At 40.8% G+C, this 18,977-nt stretch overlaps 2 protein-coding genes across 9 annotated transcripts in view; both read right to left on the bottom strand.

Moving 5' to 3' along the window:
• The window catches only part of ARB2A (ARB2 cotranscriptional regulator A), a 273,806-nt gene extending 262,614 nt beyond the window's left edge, over positions 1-11,192 (bottom strand). For 3 of the 8 annotated variants that reach the window (XM_068929016.1, XM_068929014.1, XM_068929017.1), the window contains exon 1: positions 11,044-11,192. The gene's annotated coding sequence lies outside the window, so the exon portion shown is untranslated. Of the gene's footprint in view, positions 1-7,198; positions 7,425-11,043 lie in introns of all 8 variants that reach the window. The other 5 variants (XM_068929018.1, XM_068929019.1, XM_068929021.1 and 2 more) reach the window with 3 other exon arrangements.
• A 1,238-nt stretch (positions 11,193-12,430) lies between these two features.
• The window catches only part of LOC104150264 (uncharacterized protein KIAA0825), a 261,819-nt gene continuing 255,272 nt past the window's right edge, over positions 12,431-18,977 (bottom strand). Inside the window, exon 21 of the mRNA XM_068929000.1 lies at positions 12,431-12,651. Coding sequence (XP_068785101.1) covers positions 12,552-12,651 — 100 coding nt within the window. The 3' untranslated portion in view covers positions 12,431-12,551. The remainder of the gene's footprint in view (positions 12,652-18,977) is intronic.

Below are 18,977 nucleotides of genomic sequence, written 5' to 3'. Positions count from 1 at the left end.
GATACAGAATGAAAGGACAAGAGGCAATGGGCACAAATTGAAATACAGGAAACTCCGTTTAAACTTAAGAAAAAGCTTTTTGACTCTGAGGGTGGTCAACCACTGGAACAGATTGCTCAGAGAGGCTGCGGAGTCTCCATCCTTGGAGATATTCAGAACTTGACTGGACATGACCCTGGGCAACCCCCCCGTTCTAAATGACGCTCTGAACAGAAGCGGTGCACTAGACAATGATTCTGTGAAGATGAGAAAAATTCAAAGTGCATAATAAATTACTACATTATAAGCATGTGTCTGTATATGTATACGCACATGCACATTTATACATACGCTAGTTTCCTCCCACAATAGCAACGAACAGCTTATAATAAAGGATGCGAGAATCAATATGAGCAGCCTGTGGATGAGCAATACTTAGAATTGTGGTCCTGGGGGTTTCAGTTTTGCGTTCTTAGGAATTTCTTTCACACAAATTTCTTAAATTTGTGTGAAACAGCCTGAATTTACCACCATGACACTGTCAAAATCATCAGGGCCATAGTCATGACAAATTTCTGAAAGCTGACAACACTAGATATTACTCATTCTATTGGTAACCACTATTTTAAGTACATTAAAACACCTTCAAGCTGGTTAAAGTCACCTTGCAGAGGAAGAACAAAACCTTTAAAAGTATTGTCTTTCCATAAATGATAGTGTATATCAAACACGGATACATTTTTTTACACAAAGACGTTATTAAAAAATTGTGAAACAGAGTCCTTAGCTATCAGGAAATATCAGAATTAAGGTCGCTTGAACAAACTTATTTCAGCTCTCTTATGCACATGCACTAAAATTCAGTCTTACACAAAAATCAAAGCGGGGGAAATCAAAACAAACAGAAAAGAAGCCACCTCATTCTCCCCTACTTCTCAGAGTCAGCATTATCTATATCTAAATATTTGTTTAACATAGTCTTGTCTAAACTCTTTTAAAAAAAATCAATGCTGAATGCTCCACAACCTCCCTAGAGTTACGCTCACATTGTCAGCTAAGTTCATGCTCATATCACCTTCAACAGACATCCAAACTGTCAAGCGTCCTGCCTCTTGCTCTGCTTCCCTCAACTGCGCCTGATGGCCCTGCAGAATGAAACGCAAGAGGACACCTCTCCTGTGAGGAGGAATCACCTTTAATTCTCCTCTCTATGCAAGGGGCGTGGGAGCATACATCATCCAGCAACTGCAGAGAAAACGCATCCTCCGCTGCTCTTGACGATTGCTGAACTAGCCTGTTTGACGTAGTATTTTCTTTAAATTGAAATCTACTCCATCGTTAAACTACCCTTATCATGAGAATAATTTTCCTAACTTAAACGTCTTTCGCTGCAGCCCCTTATTTAAGGGCACTGAGAAAGTTTATACCTTTTCCCTTTGTAGTATCCTTTCCCGTATCTGAAGACTGCTATCGTGTCTTTCTTAGTCTCCTCTAGTCTGAGCAAATTGGAATTCTTTCCAACTTTCCACATTGCTTTTTTTTCCCCCTAGACTTCTGAGCATCCATGTCGCTTTCCCCAGAAAGACTCCCAACTGGCTCAAAACCTTTCTTAAGTGTGATGCCCAAAAGTGACCAAGAAGTACCAGCTGAGGCCTGAGTAATGTGGAATAAAATGAAATTACCATATCACATATTTAAATGTGGCACTTCTAACTATGCATCCTGGTAGAATGATTACCTTTTTCTGCAGCAGCACAGTGCTATTGATTCATGTTCAGATTATGACTCACCTAAAAATCTGGAATCCTTTTTTCCTGAACTATTGCTATCTTGCATTTATGTAGGGAACTATCTAATCTAAGCATAGCACTTGGCATTTGTCCTTTAAATTGCATTATTTATTTCATGTTGTTTCTCTATTTTGTTAAGCCATCTGAAATTCTAAATTTATCCTTTGCAGAACTCAAATCCCCTCCCAGCTTGCTGCTCTCTGTGAAATTAATACTTGTACTCTCTATGCCATCATCATCCAAGCCACTGACAAAGTGAAGACATAATCACATTTGTTCTCTTCCACCGGACTTCTGCCTCTGTCAATGCACAGAATGAAGGTGCTCACTTGATGAGAAGCTATTCAGTTTTTTGTCTGTCCTTCTGTCTTCAGCCCCAAGCACGACCCTAATGCTTTTCCCATCTCCAATGCCTCCTCCCACGCAGTTAAGTGCCTCTCAATCAGTCTTTCCTATTTCTCTCACCAGCTCCCTGTCCCAATTGCCTTATTCTGCCCTGAGAGCTTCTACTACCGTTCCCATCTCCTCCAAGCTGTCCTAGTTTGTCCTTTTATCTTAAGAGCTTCAACAGAGACGCTACCAACTCAACAAATCGTTCCAAACTCCTGTTTGTCTACTTTACTTAAATCACCTGGTTTCATTCTTCTTGCTATTAGAGAAATAGCATGGGAATAAGAGTGCTGATAAGCATTTGGTCAGACCAAAATCTCTGTTCTGCATCCACCCTCACCACAGGCCAATCAAAACAACATTAGCTAGCCATCACAGAAGTAGTTTAGCTTTACAGTCCAGCGTTGGAACAAGCACACTCAGGTGTTCTCTGTAGCTGATGTACATGAGTCCAACCAACAAAACGGGCAGAGTATATTTTGTACAGGTCAAATATTTGGAGATTTTTACATGCTAAAATTGAGGAAGTTAATACATGACACAAAAGCTAACCTTGCCAAATATCAAGTTTCTTATCCAAAACATGGAGGTACTGTAGCACAGAATCACGAATATCAGAAGGGACCTCTGGAAGTCACCTACTCCAACCTCCTGCTAAAAGTATGTCTAATAAGAGCAGGATGAAAAGGGACTCGTCCAGTCAAGTTTTGAACATGTCCAGGGACGGAGATTCCACAGCCTCTCTTGGCCCCATTCCCATGCTTGATCACCCTCATGGTAATTTTACTGTTTTGTATTTACCAGCATCTCTCAAAGTAAACCATTAAAATTTATTTATTTGCTATTTCATACTGCTGTGATGCAATTTAAAACAAACAAACAACAAAAAATACCATGTTATGCACACCATGACCCTTTTCTGGGAAGCTTAAATACTACCAAACACATAAAGCTTTCCTATACTCCTGGCAATAGTACTCTCTAGGGTACTATTGACATAGAGCTTTTCGGGAACTTTTTAACAATATGTTCTCCAAATGTTTCCACTGGACATCACTGAGTAGCCAAAACCTGACAGGAATATAAAACTAGCTTTGAAAAAAATCATTTTTTGTCTGACTCAGACCAGGTACTTGAGCTTTCTTTTTTATCCCAAGAAAACGCAGATATGGCCTAGTATCATTACGGAATTGGATTTCCCAACTTTCCCTTCCCTGCACCAGCTGCCCGACACTTGCAATATTTCCATCTACTGGTTATTTTGGTGTGGTCCTCTCACAATCACTCCTTAGGGATTTATCGTAATTTTTATTACTCCTTAAATATTCACTGGGCTAAAAAGAAAGACAAAGAACATAACTAACAGAACAAAGAATGAGAAGACAAAAAAAATCTTTAATTGCCCACAGACTGATGTTAGGAAGGTAATGAACAAGAACTTAAAGCACTCCTTCAGGAGCAGAAGTTCAACCTATCTGATATTCGTGAAGCTGGTGGGATGATTCACATGAATGAAATGTTAAAAATCGATAGATATAATGTATTTAGAAACATCAACAATGGACAACAAATGGCACTGTATGCCAAAAATGTCAGTGTCTGTTTCTGAGTCACTGACAACAGAAAAATCACATCTTAAGAAGTAAAGTACAAGACAGAATGCTAGCTGGGGTCTGCTACAGATACAAAATCTCACATACCATGGTGGTTAAGCATCTATTGTGTCTTGTTGGAAATAAAGTTTCATTATCACAGTGGACATAAGACTGAGTGAGGTCACCTGGAGCTCTCATGCTGCCATTATCAGAACATGCTTGAAATTTCTGAAAATTGAGGACAATTTTTTATGCTGAGAAACGTTACATCCAACCCAAGGGAAAGCTGTGTTTGACTTCATCTGGTCATATAACAAGTATCCCACTGTGTCATAGAGAACAAATACAGAACAAAGACAGTTCCTGCCCCTAGGTCTTAAAAAAAAAAAAAAAAAAAAAAAAAAAATCAAAGAATATATTCCCAAATACATTTTTGCAAAACGACTTAAGCAGTCCCACCCCTACTTGTGCTACTCCCTCAGTTGTGCTGGAATAACTGTTTGTAGTAATGCATGGTGAACCAGTTCATGGAACCAGATCTGAGTTAAACCAGAAGGGGGAACTGATCTAAGTTAAAGCAACCTTTATTTTAAGAGTATACTTTTAACTTACCAATTCCCAGATTCAGTTCATTACATGGTATAACTTAGGCGACAGAACAAGGCAAGAACATACAGCTGCTGCCTGAAAACTCTTTAATCTGATTTGCTAACGTGGACCCAAGGAGATGAGAAAGAAACACAGACAGATGAAGCAGAACAAGGACTCCAAAAATGATCGTTATAATAGGCAGCAGTTTATTTTTGTGAATTTCAAACTCCTTGTTCCAAAAAAAGAAGAAAAATTTAAAAAGTATCCAAGAAAGCTCCACTGATTTTTGTCTTGTTGACAGGCATGTATCAAGTGTGAGTTTGCCGTTATAATAATTTATTGATTTTGATGACTCTGCTTGCTCTCTTTCTCCTTGGCCCAGAGGTGGGCAGCTACATTAATACAGTCTCGTAACTTGCGACTTGCCGTCACATAGATACATGATTCTCAGTAGTTTAGGTTTTATTTCACAAGACTTAATCGTATGTTTCAGTGGGGAAGTGCTCTTTCACTCCGTGTACTATTCTCCTCAGAGAGAAAGAGTGTGTGCGCGCGTATGAGCATACGCACAGCTGTTTATCCCTCATTTCACCATATTTCCATAAAGCCTTTATATAATGGCTCTTTCACTACCAAGTAATCCTGTTACTGTATTTCTCCTTTTAAAATATTTCCTATTTTGTTTTTGACTGCGGTTTCCTTTTTTTATTTAAATCTGATCCTCCTACTCATTTCAACATCTTAGTTCTTGGGATGGGTTCATAACACATACATTCTGCAAGATGAATTACACAGTCGTTTGTTGGAAAAAAAGTTAGAAGCTTTCAGGGTTGCTTGGTTATACTCTTGTCCTTAGGAGAAGGAAGGAAGGAAGCAAGGAAAGAATATGGTTTAGCATCTTCTTTAGTTAAATGAGAAGACTGAGATTTGCATGGATTATATGCTAATGGTGCTATTCATAAATATTACATTTACTCAAATGCGAATTTCAAATGCTTTGTGAAGCCAGCCTTGCAGAACATTAAAAGAAACCACAACCAACTATATTATCTGTCAGGCTTGGTCAACACACACAACATTGAAAACAACTTGGGAGAGTATCTGGCATATTGACAATATGATCAATCAGAATCACCTTGTGCATCTTCTCAGACAAGTAGTTATTGCTTTAAAGAATGGGATCGTTCCCCTTCTGGCATAGGGGAATGTGACAGCTGTGAAGTACAACAGAACTACCAGCTCCCAGCAAGCAGCAAAAATAAGACTAGAATGAGGTCCACTATACCTGTTCCTAAGCCAAAATTTACTTCAGTTAAGGCATGAAGAGAAACCGGAGAACCCATCTTCCCTGTGTCCCACCAGGAGCTTTCAGCATGCAAGCTGCATAAAGTTCACGTGGTGAAGAAAGCTCAGTAGGCCAGCAGAGTATGAACGCCACAGTGGAAATGTCCAGAGAACTCAAAACAAATATCTAAAACATTTAATCGCAAATGGAAAATGGCAACTTTATGAAGCTTATAATTCAGACAAACCCAGACTAACTTCTCTTGGGAAATGGTTCGCCATTTCCAAAGCTATCTTCCTATTAAATTTCATATTTCTTATCTATGTCTTGGAGACGCCTAGAGGTACTTACACTACTCTGGAATATTTTTAGTACAGTAAAAACCATTTTTCATTATGCCACTCTCAAAAAAATTGTGTTTAGATCAAATATTGACCTGAAATTGGCAGTAAACATGAACATTTCACTGTGATGATACCTGATGATAAACAACAGAAAACATGCAAAAACTAGGATCATGTAATGTTATGAGTCAGACTTTAAACATACAAGCATGAAGAAATATAACTCTGCCAGGTCCAGGCCAAAACAACTTCGGCCATTTTTGTGCGTATAATTCATTAAGTCGTGCATGATAACTTTAACATTTGGCCTTGCTGGGCACGCATCAGGTAGGGACCTGCTTCCAGTCAATGTCAGAATTTGCTCATTAGCAGTTCACTTGACAAGGCTTACAGTTCGTTTTGATTTTAACCATCATTTTGCTTTCAAAGCGTACAATAAAGCCAACTGTTTAATTTTTTTTTCTTCTCCTGATAGAGAAAACCCTTATTTGCCGACCAGAAAAATTCCCTAAATTAACTGATGTACTAGATCTACTGATTCACCTAATACTACAGCTGCTAAGACGATGCTTATTTCAGGTAAGCATAAAAACAAAATCAATACTTCAGAGACCAAAACCTCTATATAGCAGGCTTAATACACACTACTGCCCTTCAACTTCTTCTGGGCAACATGAAACTGCAAGATTATTGAAACTTCAGTAACTGTATTGCAGAATCACTTAAAATTAGCCTGATTAACTCTACATAGCCCAACTTCCCTCTTCTGGACACCAGCTCAGCAGAATATAAATTGCAGTATTAGACTGGTTACATCAAGCCGGAAGTCAACATGACTGAAACCCTTTCTGGGAGAGTGTGACCAGGAATAAAAGTAGTTACATAAAGACTGCACTAGCCCACAGAGCAGGTCACCAGCAGTATCATAAGTAATTAACTCATAGGAGCAGACTGCTTAGGAAACTGATAAAGGAGCTTTCATCTGGAATCAGTTCAAGTACAGGGTAACTCAGGCTGCAGTTTCATGATTTGCTGAAGCCCATTTCATATAGCACTTTCAGAGGAAGTGGTCCTTTCCCTATCCTTTTTCCCACCTCCCCACTGCAAACCAAGCATTCCCATGCCTTTCCTTAGGTTGGCACTAGCACCTGTGAGATGACTAAAACAACTGAAAAGAAGCATTTTATTTCTCTGGTTTCGTATCAGCTGCATCCGTTTCCTTACCTGGCTCACCATGCAGCCACCTGACCACCACCACTCCCAGACGGGCCAAGGCAGAAAGGCACAGCCACTGTCAGAGGACAAAGGAGGACCGTCCCTTTCAGCAGCAGCAGGGACATCAACCTACGAGAACCGCTGTGAAATCACACTCCGAGCACTCCCTTTTGAAGGATCTGTGGCCAGAGTGAAATGACTTGGTGGTCTCAGCCTAATTGTTTCAAATAACCAGCTGTAAAACAAAAATCACAACCAAAACTGGTACTTAACAGATATCTGATGGTAAGTTGAGCAGAAAGCTCAAGTATTATACAAAATTGAATGCTGTATCTTTTCACCTTCCAGAAAGATTCAATTACATTAGAAGAACAGTGTAAGGAATACACTGGTAGGTAAATATTAAGTTCCCAGAATTTCCAAAAAACAAAAAGGCCTCTCAAAAAAAGAAAAATAAAAAGCATGTGTGTGTGCACGTGCATGCGTGTGTATAAAAACATTCTAATCCCAACACTCAAAACACGGAACAACATCCCTGCAAAATAACCTTTTTTAAACCCATTAAATTATACTTTAGGAATTCCACTCAGTGCAAGGCTGTGAAACTGACCTACAGACTAAGTAGATACATGTACATCCATACTTACAAAGAGAAAAAACATTGCTTCTAAGGCACATGCACACACAAAAAAATCTCAGGGCAGCATTAAATTTCATAAGCAGATGTTTTCATGCCTAGTGTTAACCAATTTGTTTCAGTGAGTGAGTGGGAAAAAAAAAAGAAAAAATATCCATTTACTCTTTGTATGTATGCTTTACTTCAAGGAATTCCAGGAATCTACTGTAACGTTAAAAAACTCCTCAGTAACCACAGCGCATTGCTCCCTAGAGGAACAGTGGGTCAAATTCAAAGTACCAGGAATAGACTTGCACTCAGAACTTTTTCTATAGAACTTGACATGGACAAAAACCTCCAAAGTCAGTGCTGAGTCTTCGGGGCGGGGGGGGGGGGAGGGGGGGAGAAAAAAAAAAAAACAAAGAGGTTGGGAACTAAAAAAAGAGATCAGCAGATAAGACCCTACTGAGTAATTACAAGGCGCTCTCCTAAACATCAGCTAACTATTGCACAAAAGACAATTCAGTAGAAATTTGGTCAAGACAACTAACAGATTAACGTATATTCATAATTGGCTACAACCACTGAAAAAGCAGTCTGAAGAAAATGGGCAAAATCCAGACACTGGTGAGAAAATTCCAATTATTAAAGGTATTTTAGTAAGACAGACAGCACTAAGTGCTTACTAAGTGTATGCTTCTCAAACGATGATGCCCTTGTCCACACCTCCAGCTGCTCAGTACTGCTGCCGTGCTGGAAGTTTTCATCTCATTGCTACTCCTACCAGCACCTGCTAAACCGTTTTAGACAAAAAGAGTCAGGTCCACTTAAACACTATAAATATTACATCTGTGTTAACTCAGCACGTTTTGACTGAGACAGGTTAGGGAGTGCTTACACTGACAACATGAAGGACAGCACGTAAGACCTCCAGCAGATAGGCAGGCAGTAAGCTGCTGGGAAGAGGTAATGGCAGTGACTTCAGCAATCAGTATAGCCGTAGCCTGGGGCTGATGCTTGCCTAGAGCGACCCTATGAAGGCCAGCAGCTTAGTGAGCAAAGAACGTTATTTATCGGAAAAAAATATTAAAAAAAAAGTGGAGAAAGCATACATAATAATATTTAAACCTCTCAGTATATAACATATGCTGCGTTCCAAACTCACTGGAGTAACCAGAGAGCAGCTTGCTGTATTTTACATTGGTATCACTCTGTGATACCCTCCAATCCCTTATGTCCTTTCAGCTACTAATGTTGTAGGAGTCTTCCCTAGACATTTTTGCCTTGTTTCGCACGATTACAAAATACCTAATTTTAACATCTTGCAGGCATTTTCCAACCAATATGCTACCATCAGTGCAGTTCTACCATGGGCAGCATAATGCATTACCGCCCTCTTTCACCTACACTTTCATTAACAATTCCAAGAAAATATTAGTGATTACTGAAAGAATCCCTCCTTTTTGCTGTACTCGTGCTATTTATGCCTCTGCAAAGGCAAATATTGCCACCCTCCTACTCTTTAGTGTGTCACTGAATCACTATTCAGTTAAGAACACAGATATCTTTATCATTGCTGTTGATTTTGTAATATTTCCTTGCCAGTGATGGTATATTATGCCCAGGCTCCACTGCCCGCTTAATCAGACTTACTGCCTTAGCCAAAAACTTCACGTAGAAATAGTGCAAAGTAGATGCTACACTTTGAGAAGACTTGTTAACCAGGCTTACATGAGACTGAGCAGCTGGGCTCATGTAATACTACAGTTAAAACTTATCTACCTAAAAGGCAAGCAGTACCATTCTCCACCAAAGCTTCAGTATTTAGTTTTGCAAGAAAACAGAAAAAAAAAAATCAACATTACTTTAAAAGGCAAAGTACATGTCTTTCAAAAGGAACCATAGACACCCATCTTATGTTTCAGAATAATGAACTTTGATTTATCTAGCTGCCAAACCAAAACCAGATAACAGTAATAATTTAAAATGAAAAATATTCTTTCTACATTTTATGCCTGGATAACTGAGAAATGACAAATATTTTATGACGCTTTCTAATCTGCCAGACCTACTATGAGAAATTTCAGTCCAAAAGAGTTTTCAATCACATATAACCATCAAAGTAAAACTCAGAATGAAAAAATTACCACTCAAACCTAGCTATATTATTAAGCCAGGAGAATTATGTTCATGCAGCAACTTTCTGTCATTTATGATTGTAAGGACAGCTTGTAATAAATAAAAGGGAAAACAGACATGTCTCATTTTGAGAAAGGAGCTGAAATTACTATAAAGCAGCAGTAATGATTATGATCCTGCATTTTGAAAAAAATGCTATAAACTATTACAAAACATGAGGAATGACAATTATCGTCTATTTCTAACTAATTTCCCACTCCAAATACCAAAAACTGTTTAAAAAGTGTAAATCAGTGAACTAATTACAGGTACAAAAGTGGTAAATAACTAGGCCTGGAAAATGCAAACATCCTAGGAAGAACATGAAACTGTGCCTGCGTTTTCCTAAGTCTGAGTAACAACGTGTTGGTAGCGTGCCTCCTTGACCTGCCACGAGATCTCATCTTCTGAATGTGTTTGCAAGTCTTAACAGGGCAATACAAAACTACAGGCATCAGAGCAATGAAAGCAGTTCATTAGCATGGCTGCTCTCACCAAACCAAATTATGCGGTAACGACCAGATTCATTCTAGGCACCGAGGCAGAGCATCTCGTTTAGACAATTAAAGCAGAACCCCCTTCGGTGGGGAAACCCCGCTAAGCCTGACGCTGCGCCCACTCCCGAGGTGCTAGGTGAGCAGCTCCTGAAGAAGGGCAGTTTGGGGAAGACGCATTTAAACAAGCGTTGAAGAAAAGGCGATTTTTCCTTGCCAAGGTTCCTTAACGCGAGGCACCTTTAGGGAGAGTTTTGAGAGGACACACAAAGGGGCGCCCCCCAAAATTAATAACATTACTGGGGGAGGAGGGCAGGGAGTTGAGGTGGGGGGGGGGTCCCATCCTGGCGGCAGGGCGCTCCGCACCCCGCCGCCCTCACGGCGCTCCGGGGCTGCCGCCGGGCCCGCTGGCCTGGCCGGTCCGGTCCGGTCCGGGCCGACCAGCGCGGCGGCCCGCCCGGGGATGGTGGGGGGGGGGGCGGCGGCGGCCGCCGGGAGGACCCCGCGGCAGGGCCGGCTGGGGCAGAGGCGACAGGGCGGGGCGGCGGCGGGGCAGCGGCACGTACCTGGCGCCCCTCGCCGGCGGGGCGGGGCGGGGCGAGGCGCCGTTACCGGGAAACGCGCAGCCGCTCCCGCTCCTCTCCCGGCGCGCGGCGCCGCCCGCCCCTCCCTCCTCCCTTCGCGTCCACTTCCGGGGTCTGCGCGCCGTGACGTCAGCGCCCGGGGCGCGGCGGGGAACCCGGAAGCGGGGCAGCTCACCGAGGGCGAGGGCGGGGGGAGAGGGGCGGCGGGAGGCCGTTAACGCCTGGGGCTGGGGCTGCCTCCGCCTCCGCCTCCGCCTCCGCGGGGCCCTCGGCCGCCTCTGGCCGCGGCGCGCCGGAAGGGAGCTGGGCCTTGGCACGTCTTTGTGTGTGCGCCAGAGCCCCGCGTGTTTTGCTGGGATGCTGGAAACTGAGACTTCTTCCAGAAAAATGGATTTTTAATTAAAAAATAAACAAACAAACAAACACACGCACACGCACGCGCGCGCGCGCAGCCTCCCTTCCCTGCAGTAAGAGCGTGCCTGTTTCTGTCGCCCCGGGGAGGCAGCCGGCTGAGGAGAAGCAGTGTGCGGGCTGGCTCGGCCTGCTCGGAGCTCACGTTTAGATAACACGCTCTGCGCCGCGTTTAAACCTCCCCCCGGCCCCAGTTATGCTTTGGCCGGATGGATGTGGAAAGTTACAATGTTCCGTTCCCATTATAAGTTTCCGTTCCGGTGACTTAGGAGTTTGTCAGAACCGTTTGTGTTAACGTTTTTGGTGCCAGGTGTTTCAGGCCTTTCCAGCCATGAGGACTGCGTTGCGCTGGCCCACGCTGAGGCCAAAAACGGCAGCGACCGTGAACGGGCGGCCGTCGTCTGGCGGACGAAGGGGACGGAGTTTCCTTTCGGGGGCGTGCTTTCTGCTCCGCTGAAAGTCCTTGCAGATGTGATCACATTGCTAGCCTTTGAAAAAAGTGCATTATGCAGGTGCTGGGTGGAGATTTTCATCTCTGAAGGAGAGTTCGGAGCTCGTCGTAGTCCCGAGGACAACCCCGGCATGAGGTGTCCCCGGCGTGCGATGGAAACGGTCCCCCCTCAGCCTCTAGTCCCGCCTGGAGAGGCCCCGGGCCAGGCCTGCCCGGCAGAAGAGGCAAGGTTTCTCATGCAGGTGGCTCCCCGCGCCTACGAGTGAAAGCAGGGCGCTCGAATGTTGTGCTCTCCGTGACTTTCTCTAGCACCCCAAGGAGGGAATACGAGGAAACCGTTTCCATCTTCAATGCAGCAGATGTTATAATGATTTGGAGAACTTGTCTATTTACACCTTGCAAATCATGTCTGATATTTTGAGTTAAGCCTTTGGGTGTATTGAGACAGTATTTTCCCCTGTATTTCCTACGTTGGAAAAAAGTGAAGCCTAAATGTCTGTCTTTTAATGAGACATTAGGGATGTCATACAACGCTGCTGTGGCTGAGGTCTAGCTCGTCAGCTCTCTTCATTATCTGTAGCAGAGTGGAAGATCGGGGTGGGGGGCCACGACACATCATGGGGATATTTTAATGAACGTTTTTGGTAACTGCATGGATGTAAGCCATCGCTGCCCTTTCACTCCTACGTTTATGCCGTCGCCTCATGTTGAGAGTACTGCTGTTCCGGCTTTGCAAAGGGAAGCAGATTAGGACTCATTCAAATTAAAAATAGTCATTGTTTTTTGTTATTTTAAATTTGGATCAGTTTTTAAATCTGTTTCTCCATCAATCTCCATCTCCTGCAACCCCCACCAAAAAAAAAAAACCCAACCCAAACAATAACAAAGATGTACCAGTAAAACAAGTTTCGGGGCTACTTCCACAGGCAACACACCTAAAAAAAGTTTATTAAAGCCCTGTCTGTGATATTGATAACAGCCCTTTATAATTGCAGATCCCAAGAGGGATTCAAGGAGGAAAAGTTTAGCAAAACAAGGCAGAGGGTTTTGGTTTTTTTTTTGCTAGGTGGGGGTTTTGGGTTGCTTGACCAGCAGAGGACTAGTGACCATAGATTTCAAGCTCTTCATGTTACAAAGAGGTAGCAGGTTGTAAGAGGTATCCAAGTCTCTTTAGCGGATGACCCCCAAAATTCCAAATATCAGCTACCAGGGAAGAGGAATCAAAGGTACTGAACGGCAAATACTTATTTCTTGGAAGCTGGGATTTTTCTTTTTATTTTATGTTTACATCTAGCACTAGGGAGTTCTGGTCCCTGTGTAGCCTTCTGTGTTCTGCAGTAATACCGGCAAAAGGTATTACCAGTAAAACTATGAATCTGGATATTTTATGTGGCACCTAAAGAAACTGAGTTTTTTTAGTCTTCTGCAAAATCTGTGTCTCTTTTCTTCTTCAGTTTATTCTGTCCCTCCCACTGCTATAGCATTCTACAATCACTATAGATATGTCACTTAAGCCAAACATTTTAGACATGTTTATTAATTGCATATACCAAAATGGTGAATGTCCGGTAAGGTTCTCAAATTCAGTTTTCAGAAATATTGAGCATGCATAGTTACATCTGAAATCAATGAAAGCTGTGATTTGAATATATGAGGTGCATTAAAAGTCTGTGTTATTTAGGATAGGGCATCCAAAATTAATAGAACTGTTTGGCCTTAATTCAAGTTCCCAATTTAAGCAAAAGCATTAATTACTTCATGCGGGTTCTGTGAAGGTAAATTAAAGTTTGTGAAACACTCATGCAACAGAAATAAGTGCCATGGAATATCTTCAAAAACTGGGGTATTACCAGTGTCTGGTACATGAGCTGCGCTTAGAACAATAAGGAGAAAACAGGACACTGAATGGCTGCTTATTTAGTGAGGACTATCCATCCCATGTGCTGGATGAAACAAAGGCCCCCTGCAAAAAGAGTATGTGGTCATGGAATTAAGACTATATTGCAAAGCATGCTGTTAATGACTGCCAGGCTGTCTCAGATCTATAGAAAGTTACAGACCTAGTTAAAACTGATGGGTAAATTCAGCATTTGTTATGTTGTCCTTTAAATTGGGATATCCTGTCTCTTTTCCCTGACTATAAAGGGAGCATAGGCAACATGAGGAGGTTCAAACTCCCCAGAAGGAACATCCTCCTTTGTATAAATTCTTTCTAAATAAACCTAATTGCATCAGTTCATATCCAAGATAGATGACTCCCCTCAAACTGCTGCAGACCAGTTAGGCTGAACTCTGCTGTGCAGCGTTAGACCAGGTTTTGAAAGAACACTTGTGCACATAGATAAAAACAAAGTGTAGTAAACCAGTGTGGTGTTACCAGGGTTAGATCATGTCCTTATAATACGATCACAATCTCTTACACAAGAGTGACTCAATACACTAATATATCTGAACTGAAGTAAAGAGTTTGACAGAATTTCCCACAGGGGAATATTACTGCAGTTGAGGATGATGATAATTCAGGCCAGAATTGTAAGGTGGATGTGAAGTTGGCTAAAGAGGAGACTACAAAGCCTAAGCTGATGGGCAGTTATCAGGTGGGAGATAGATTAGCGGGAGCATTCCTTAGCGGCTGTCATTAGTCTTTTAACACAGCACGTGCAAAATACTCATTAATGAGATAGAGATAAGAATTTGACATGCACCCATGAAATTTGCAGATGACACTAAATTGAAAGGTATTACCAGTAATGATCTTGACTAGAGTGATATAAATGGGAGGAAATGTAACGGTTTGAAGTAAATAACGCACAGGGAGAACAATAAACCTTCGCTATAAACTCAGCAGTTAGGGCAGAGGAGGAGGAAAGAGGTCTCAAAGAGGTCTCAGACTTCTTGAGAACTGATTTCCGTGTCTTGCCGTAATGGTTAAGCCAACAGACGGACTGTCAAGGAGCTGCAGCAGTGAATCATTTATTTCGTCTCAAGTATGAGCTAGACATCTATCATGCATTTGCCTGGACTCGATCCCTAAAGGAGTCCTTTCTGTTCCCGAGTTTTTGTTTTTCCCTCCCAAAATGTACATAATAAAACAAAGGACGGAAGCTTTGTACCTTACCCATGGAACAATTAGGAAATTTAATTTGAAAGGAGGGAGTTTTGATAAAAAATTGTCAACTGATACTCATATGAAAAAGTGGAGCTACTCCACTGAAAACAGCACAGAGGAAAAAAAAATCAAAGTCTTGAACAAGAGCTGGAGACTTTCAAGGAAGACACGAACGTTATAATAAAAGGTTACACTGAGCAGCTTGGAAGCAAGTGGCCTGGAGTGCTTGATAAGGAGGCCAGCAGCTTGATACACCGAACGGGATGACTGGCTTTTCAACTATCTATCTGTCTTCAGCACAGAGATGAGAAAAGCTGTTCTTACTGAGGGCTGCAGGCTGAATGACAGAGCATGAAATTTTCCGTGCTGTCAGTATGAAAATATTTTTCTTTTTTTTTTAATTTAAAGACAAAATGTAACTCAAAAGAATTGTATCCAACATGGGAAGAGTTATTTTAGACTTCATCATCATATCTAAAGAGCAGCACACCAGGGGAACCAAATATTTGTAGTGTCTATGACAAGTGATCATGGTCTGAAGACAGTTCTTATTACAGTAACATAAATAGCACTTTAACAAGGCTTATTTCAAATGGCTGAAAAAATGACAAGTCTTATCAACTTGAAAAACTGAACAGAAAAATTGAATGAAAATATTATGAATGAACCCATTTTGAACCCAAAATGTGAGATTACACTGCTTAACTCAAGTGCAGTGGCAACAGGAAAGAAGCTCTTAAGGTGATAAATATAAACACAAAACAAACAGACAAAAAAGGAAGTTGCTAATGAATAGCAAGGAAACTAGGATTTATTGGAAATTTAGGTGAAGCAGGAGTCAAAGAAAAAAAGCAGAAAAAGCTGCCAGTTGCAGTATTTTTTGTTCCCACTCTCTGCAATGCATTCTTTATGGTGTGCTCTTTGTCATCCTAGATTTTTATTTGTTTCTATTGATTTTATTCATTTTTTTTTCTTTTTAAAAGCTGCCTGCAAAACTTCAACTGGCACAAAGACACTGAAACATAAAGCAAGATAGGACAAGAAATTTGGAATGACAGAAGGCGCCTTGTCTTTTTTTTCTATTTTTTTTACACCACCCGCTCACAATTAAAACTTTATCTCCTCCAGATGACACACAGAAGGTGGGCAGGATTTTAGAAGGAGCTGATAGATGATCGTAGCAAGTAGGATGTCTGATTTTAATAGCTATCCTGCAATGCAACTCTCATAAGCAGTTGTTAAATCCTCCTGTGGTTCAGTGATGGCAGAACACTGCAGTCCTTCCCTCGGAAGTACCTACGTTTCTGCTTTCAGCATCTGATAATGTGAAGTATTAACATCCTTAGTTCTCAGTGAGATAATTGCTGGTTAAGAGCACTCTAAACCTCACAGACATGGTTAGCAGCAGGCACCAAAGTATGCTAAGATCGATCGCTTTATATTTGATTTTAGATAGGTCTGATTTACACTTACAATAATGGCTGTTTATACCACCTGAGCTTTGTATCGAATCTTAAAAATGAACAAGGTGACCTAGTTTAGGAATCCTTTGCCGTGACAAAAGGATGTAAAAGGTATCAGGGTTGAGAAGAACTACATTAATAAATCCACTACTTCTGTTCTTTCCTACTCTCCATCTCGTGTTACATACTTTATGATAAACCACCCCATACTATTTAAAGGCAAGCACTCTGTTTCCACAATAGAGTCCTCACTATTGAACAACATCAACCCAGTTCTTGCCAGCCTACAGATTTGGAACACATACTAATTTTTTTTTTTTTTAATCTTAAAAATTAAACTTGTTTGATGATGAAGGCTACTATTTCCAGGGGTTTAAAAAAAAAAAAAAGGCCTAGCCTTGTAATCTAGCAGGCATGTTTAAGAACAGCTGGCTTGAAGGAGCTGTGATTCTTGGGAAAAACTATCCCATGTCCTGTAGGCCCCAGAAAATGCTTCTGAGCATAAGCCCAAAAGAAAAGATGGTAGAAGAAAAAAAAAACTCTTTAGAATTCCCTTTGTAGTTCCTTTTCATTTGTTCTTGTGGGCTGACATTGATGGAATAGGCTTTTTTGTAGAGTATATAAATACAGAGAATACTTCTCATGAAAAATAAAAATGTATGAACTTTTCCTGGGAAATACGATGACGTGTTACCTTTGATACACACTTTTCACGAAAATTAAATTAGAAAGTTAAAAAAAAAAACTGTGAAATAATGAAAACTCATGAAAAACCAACGTTGCTCCTGAGTGCTCTGCAAAGCTTAAAAATGTTTCTTCCTTTTTGCCTGAAAGTTTTCCTTCTCTAATTCCAAATTCTTACTCTGCTTGTTGTTTACACCCGGAATGTGTTTCTTATGTCTTATTCTTGGATAATTTATTTTGGTTCCTGCTATTGTGCCAAAAGGATGATAAACAAATATTCTCAAATTTGTCTTCAGCAGTTTTTGCAGAAACTCAAACATACATAAATCTGTCGTGACATTCACTCTAACACTTGATTATATGTTCCTGAGAATTTTTACAGTCTGTTACGTCTTTGTTTTTCACTTATCGCTTTTGCTTTTATTGTGAAGATTAAATATATGCGATCTACATTTCAAGTTCCCACTCCTAATTCTTTGGTCCTGTATATAGTTGTTCAAAGAAAATGCCAGAGTGATATGAAAAGTTTTGGTGCAATGAAACAAAGATTGAAACCAACTCTACTGACAGAACTCAATGTCTGTGCTCCACTCTGTAGATATATGGGTTTATAATGTAAACCATGCACAGTTATTTCACTGCTGTTACATGTGCAAACCATTTAATTGTACTTTGAATTTTGAAATATTAGAGCTCAATATATTATTACATGATTTATTTTTGCAAGAACATACTTAGCATACCTATAATTTTTCTGTTCCAAACTATCAATCCCTTAACTCCACAAATGATTTTTAAATAAATTATGCATGTTAGAGCAGATGACTGCTCCAGGGTATTATATAACTTCTTTTTTTTAATTGTACGACTGTCATCTAACCAGTTTGTGGACACATTATATGGAAAAGCAAATGCATGTACCTTTTTTGTTATGCAGTTAAGTCCACCATTTGGAATTTGAGTTGGAAAAAATGAGATCCCTAAAAAGGCACAGCACATAAGATATCAGCATTTCTCTATTCTTCCCACTGGATAAAAAGAGTGATACAGTTATCGCAGAGTGACCTGGCAACGATGAACTAAGAAATCTTGCTAATGATAGACCATTTTAGTGGAGGTATTTATACTGAATTAGTGCATATGGCCATGATAGGTACTTTTTAGAAAGACTAAACCCATAAATTACTTTTGCCACCAACAGCTAGTGACTTGATCAATGCCGAAATTACTGCAACAGATTGTTATCATCATGTATTGACCAATAACCAGGCCAGACAGAAAGAAATCTAAATAATAACAAAAACACAATAATAATAAAACTAACAAACCAATATAAAAAAGCAAACAATCCCCTCCCCTTCCTCTCCTCCCCCTTTAAAAAACAAAACAAACCAAAAACAAGCCAACAAACTCTCACAAAATAAATAGATGCATGCCTTAGCATGAAGCTCATCAGATTGGAGGTCTGACCAAATGTCAAAGGATGTAGGGTTAAAGGTAAAAGCCTTATGCAAAATGTCTCACTGCCAGGCGTGGAAAATTACCTCTCCTATCTCATCTGTACACACTGTATGTTCTTTGAGACGGTTGCTCACTTTGCATGTATTTTGTACACTGCTTAGCCAGGTGTGATCCTAGCCTCATCTGGAAACAGCTGGAGCTGTCGTAAAACCCACAGCTTAGCCAAAATTGGGGGATGGGGAAAGGGGGCAGAAGGGGAAGGAATTATAATGAAAGGGTTGTGAACCTGGCTGTTTTTGAGTCACAGATCCAAGAACAGTAATGTAACAGATATATA

The sequence above is a fragment of the Struthio camelus genome, chromosome Z (genome assembly GCF_040807025.1).
Source record: "Struthio camelus isolate bStrCam1 chromosome Z, bStrCam1.hap1, whole genome shotgun sequence".
In the NCBI taxonomy this organism is placed as follows: domain Eukaryota; kingdom Metazoa; phylum Chordata; class Aves; order Struthioniformes; family Struthionidae; genus Struthio; species Struthio camelus.
This window is presented reverse-complemented; position numbering and strand designations above follow the sequence as displayed.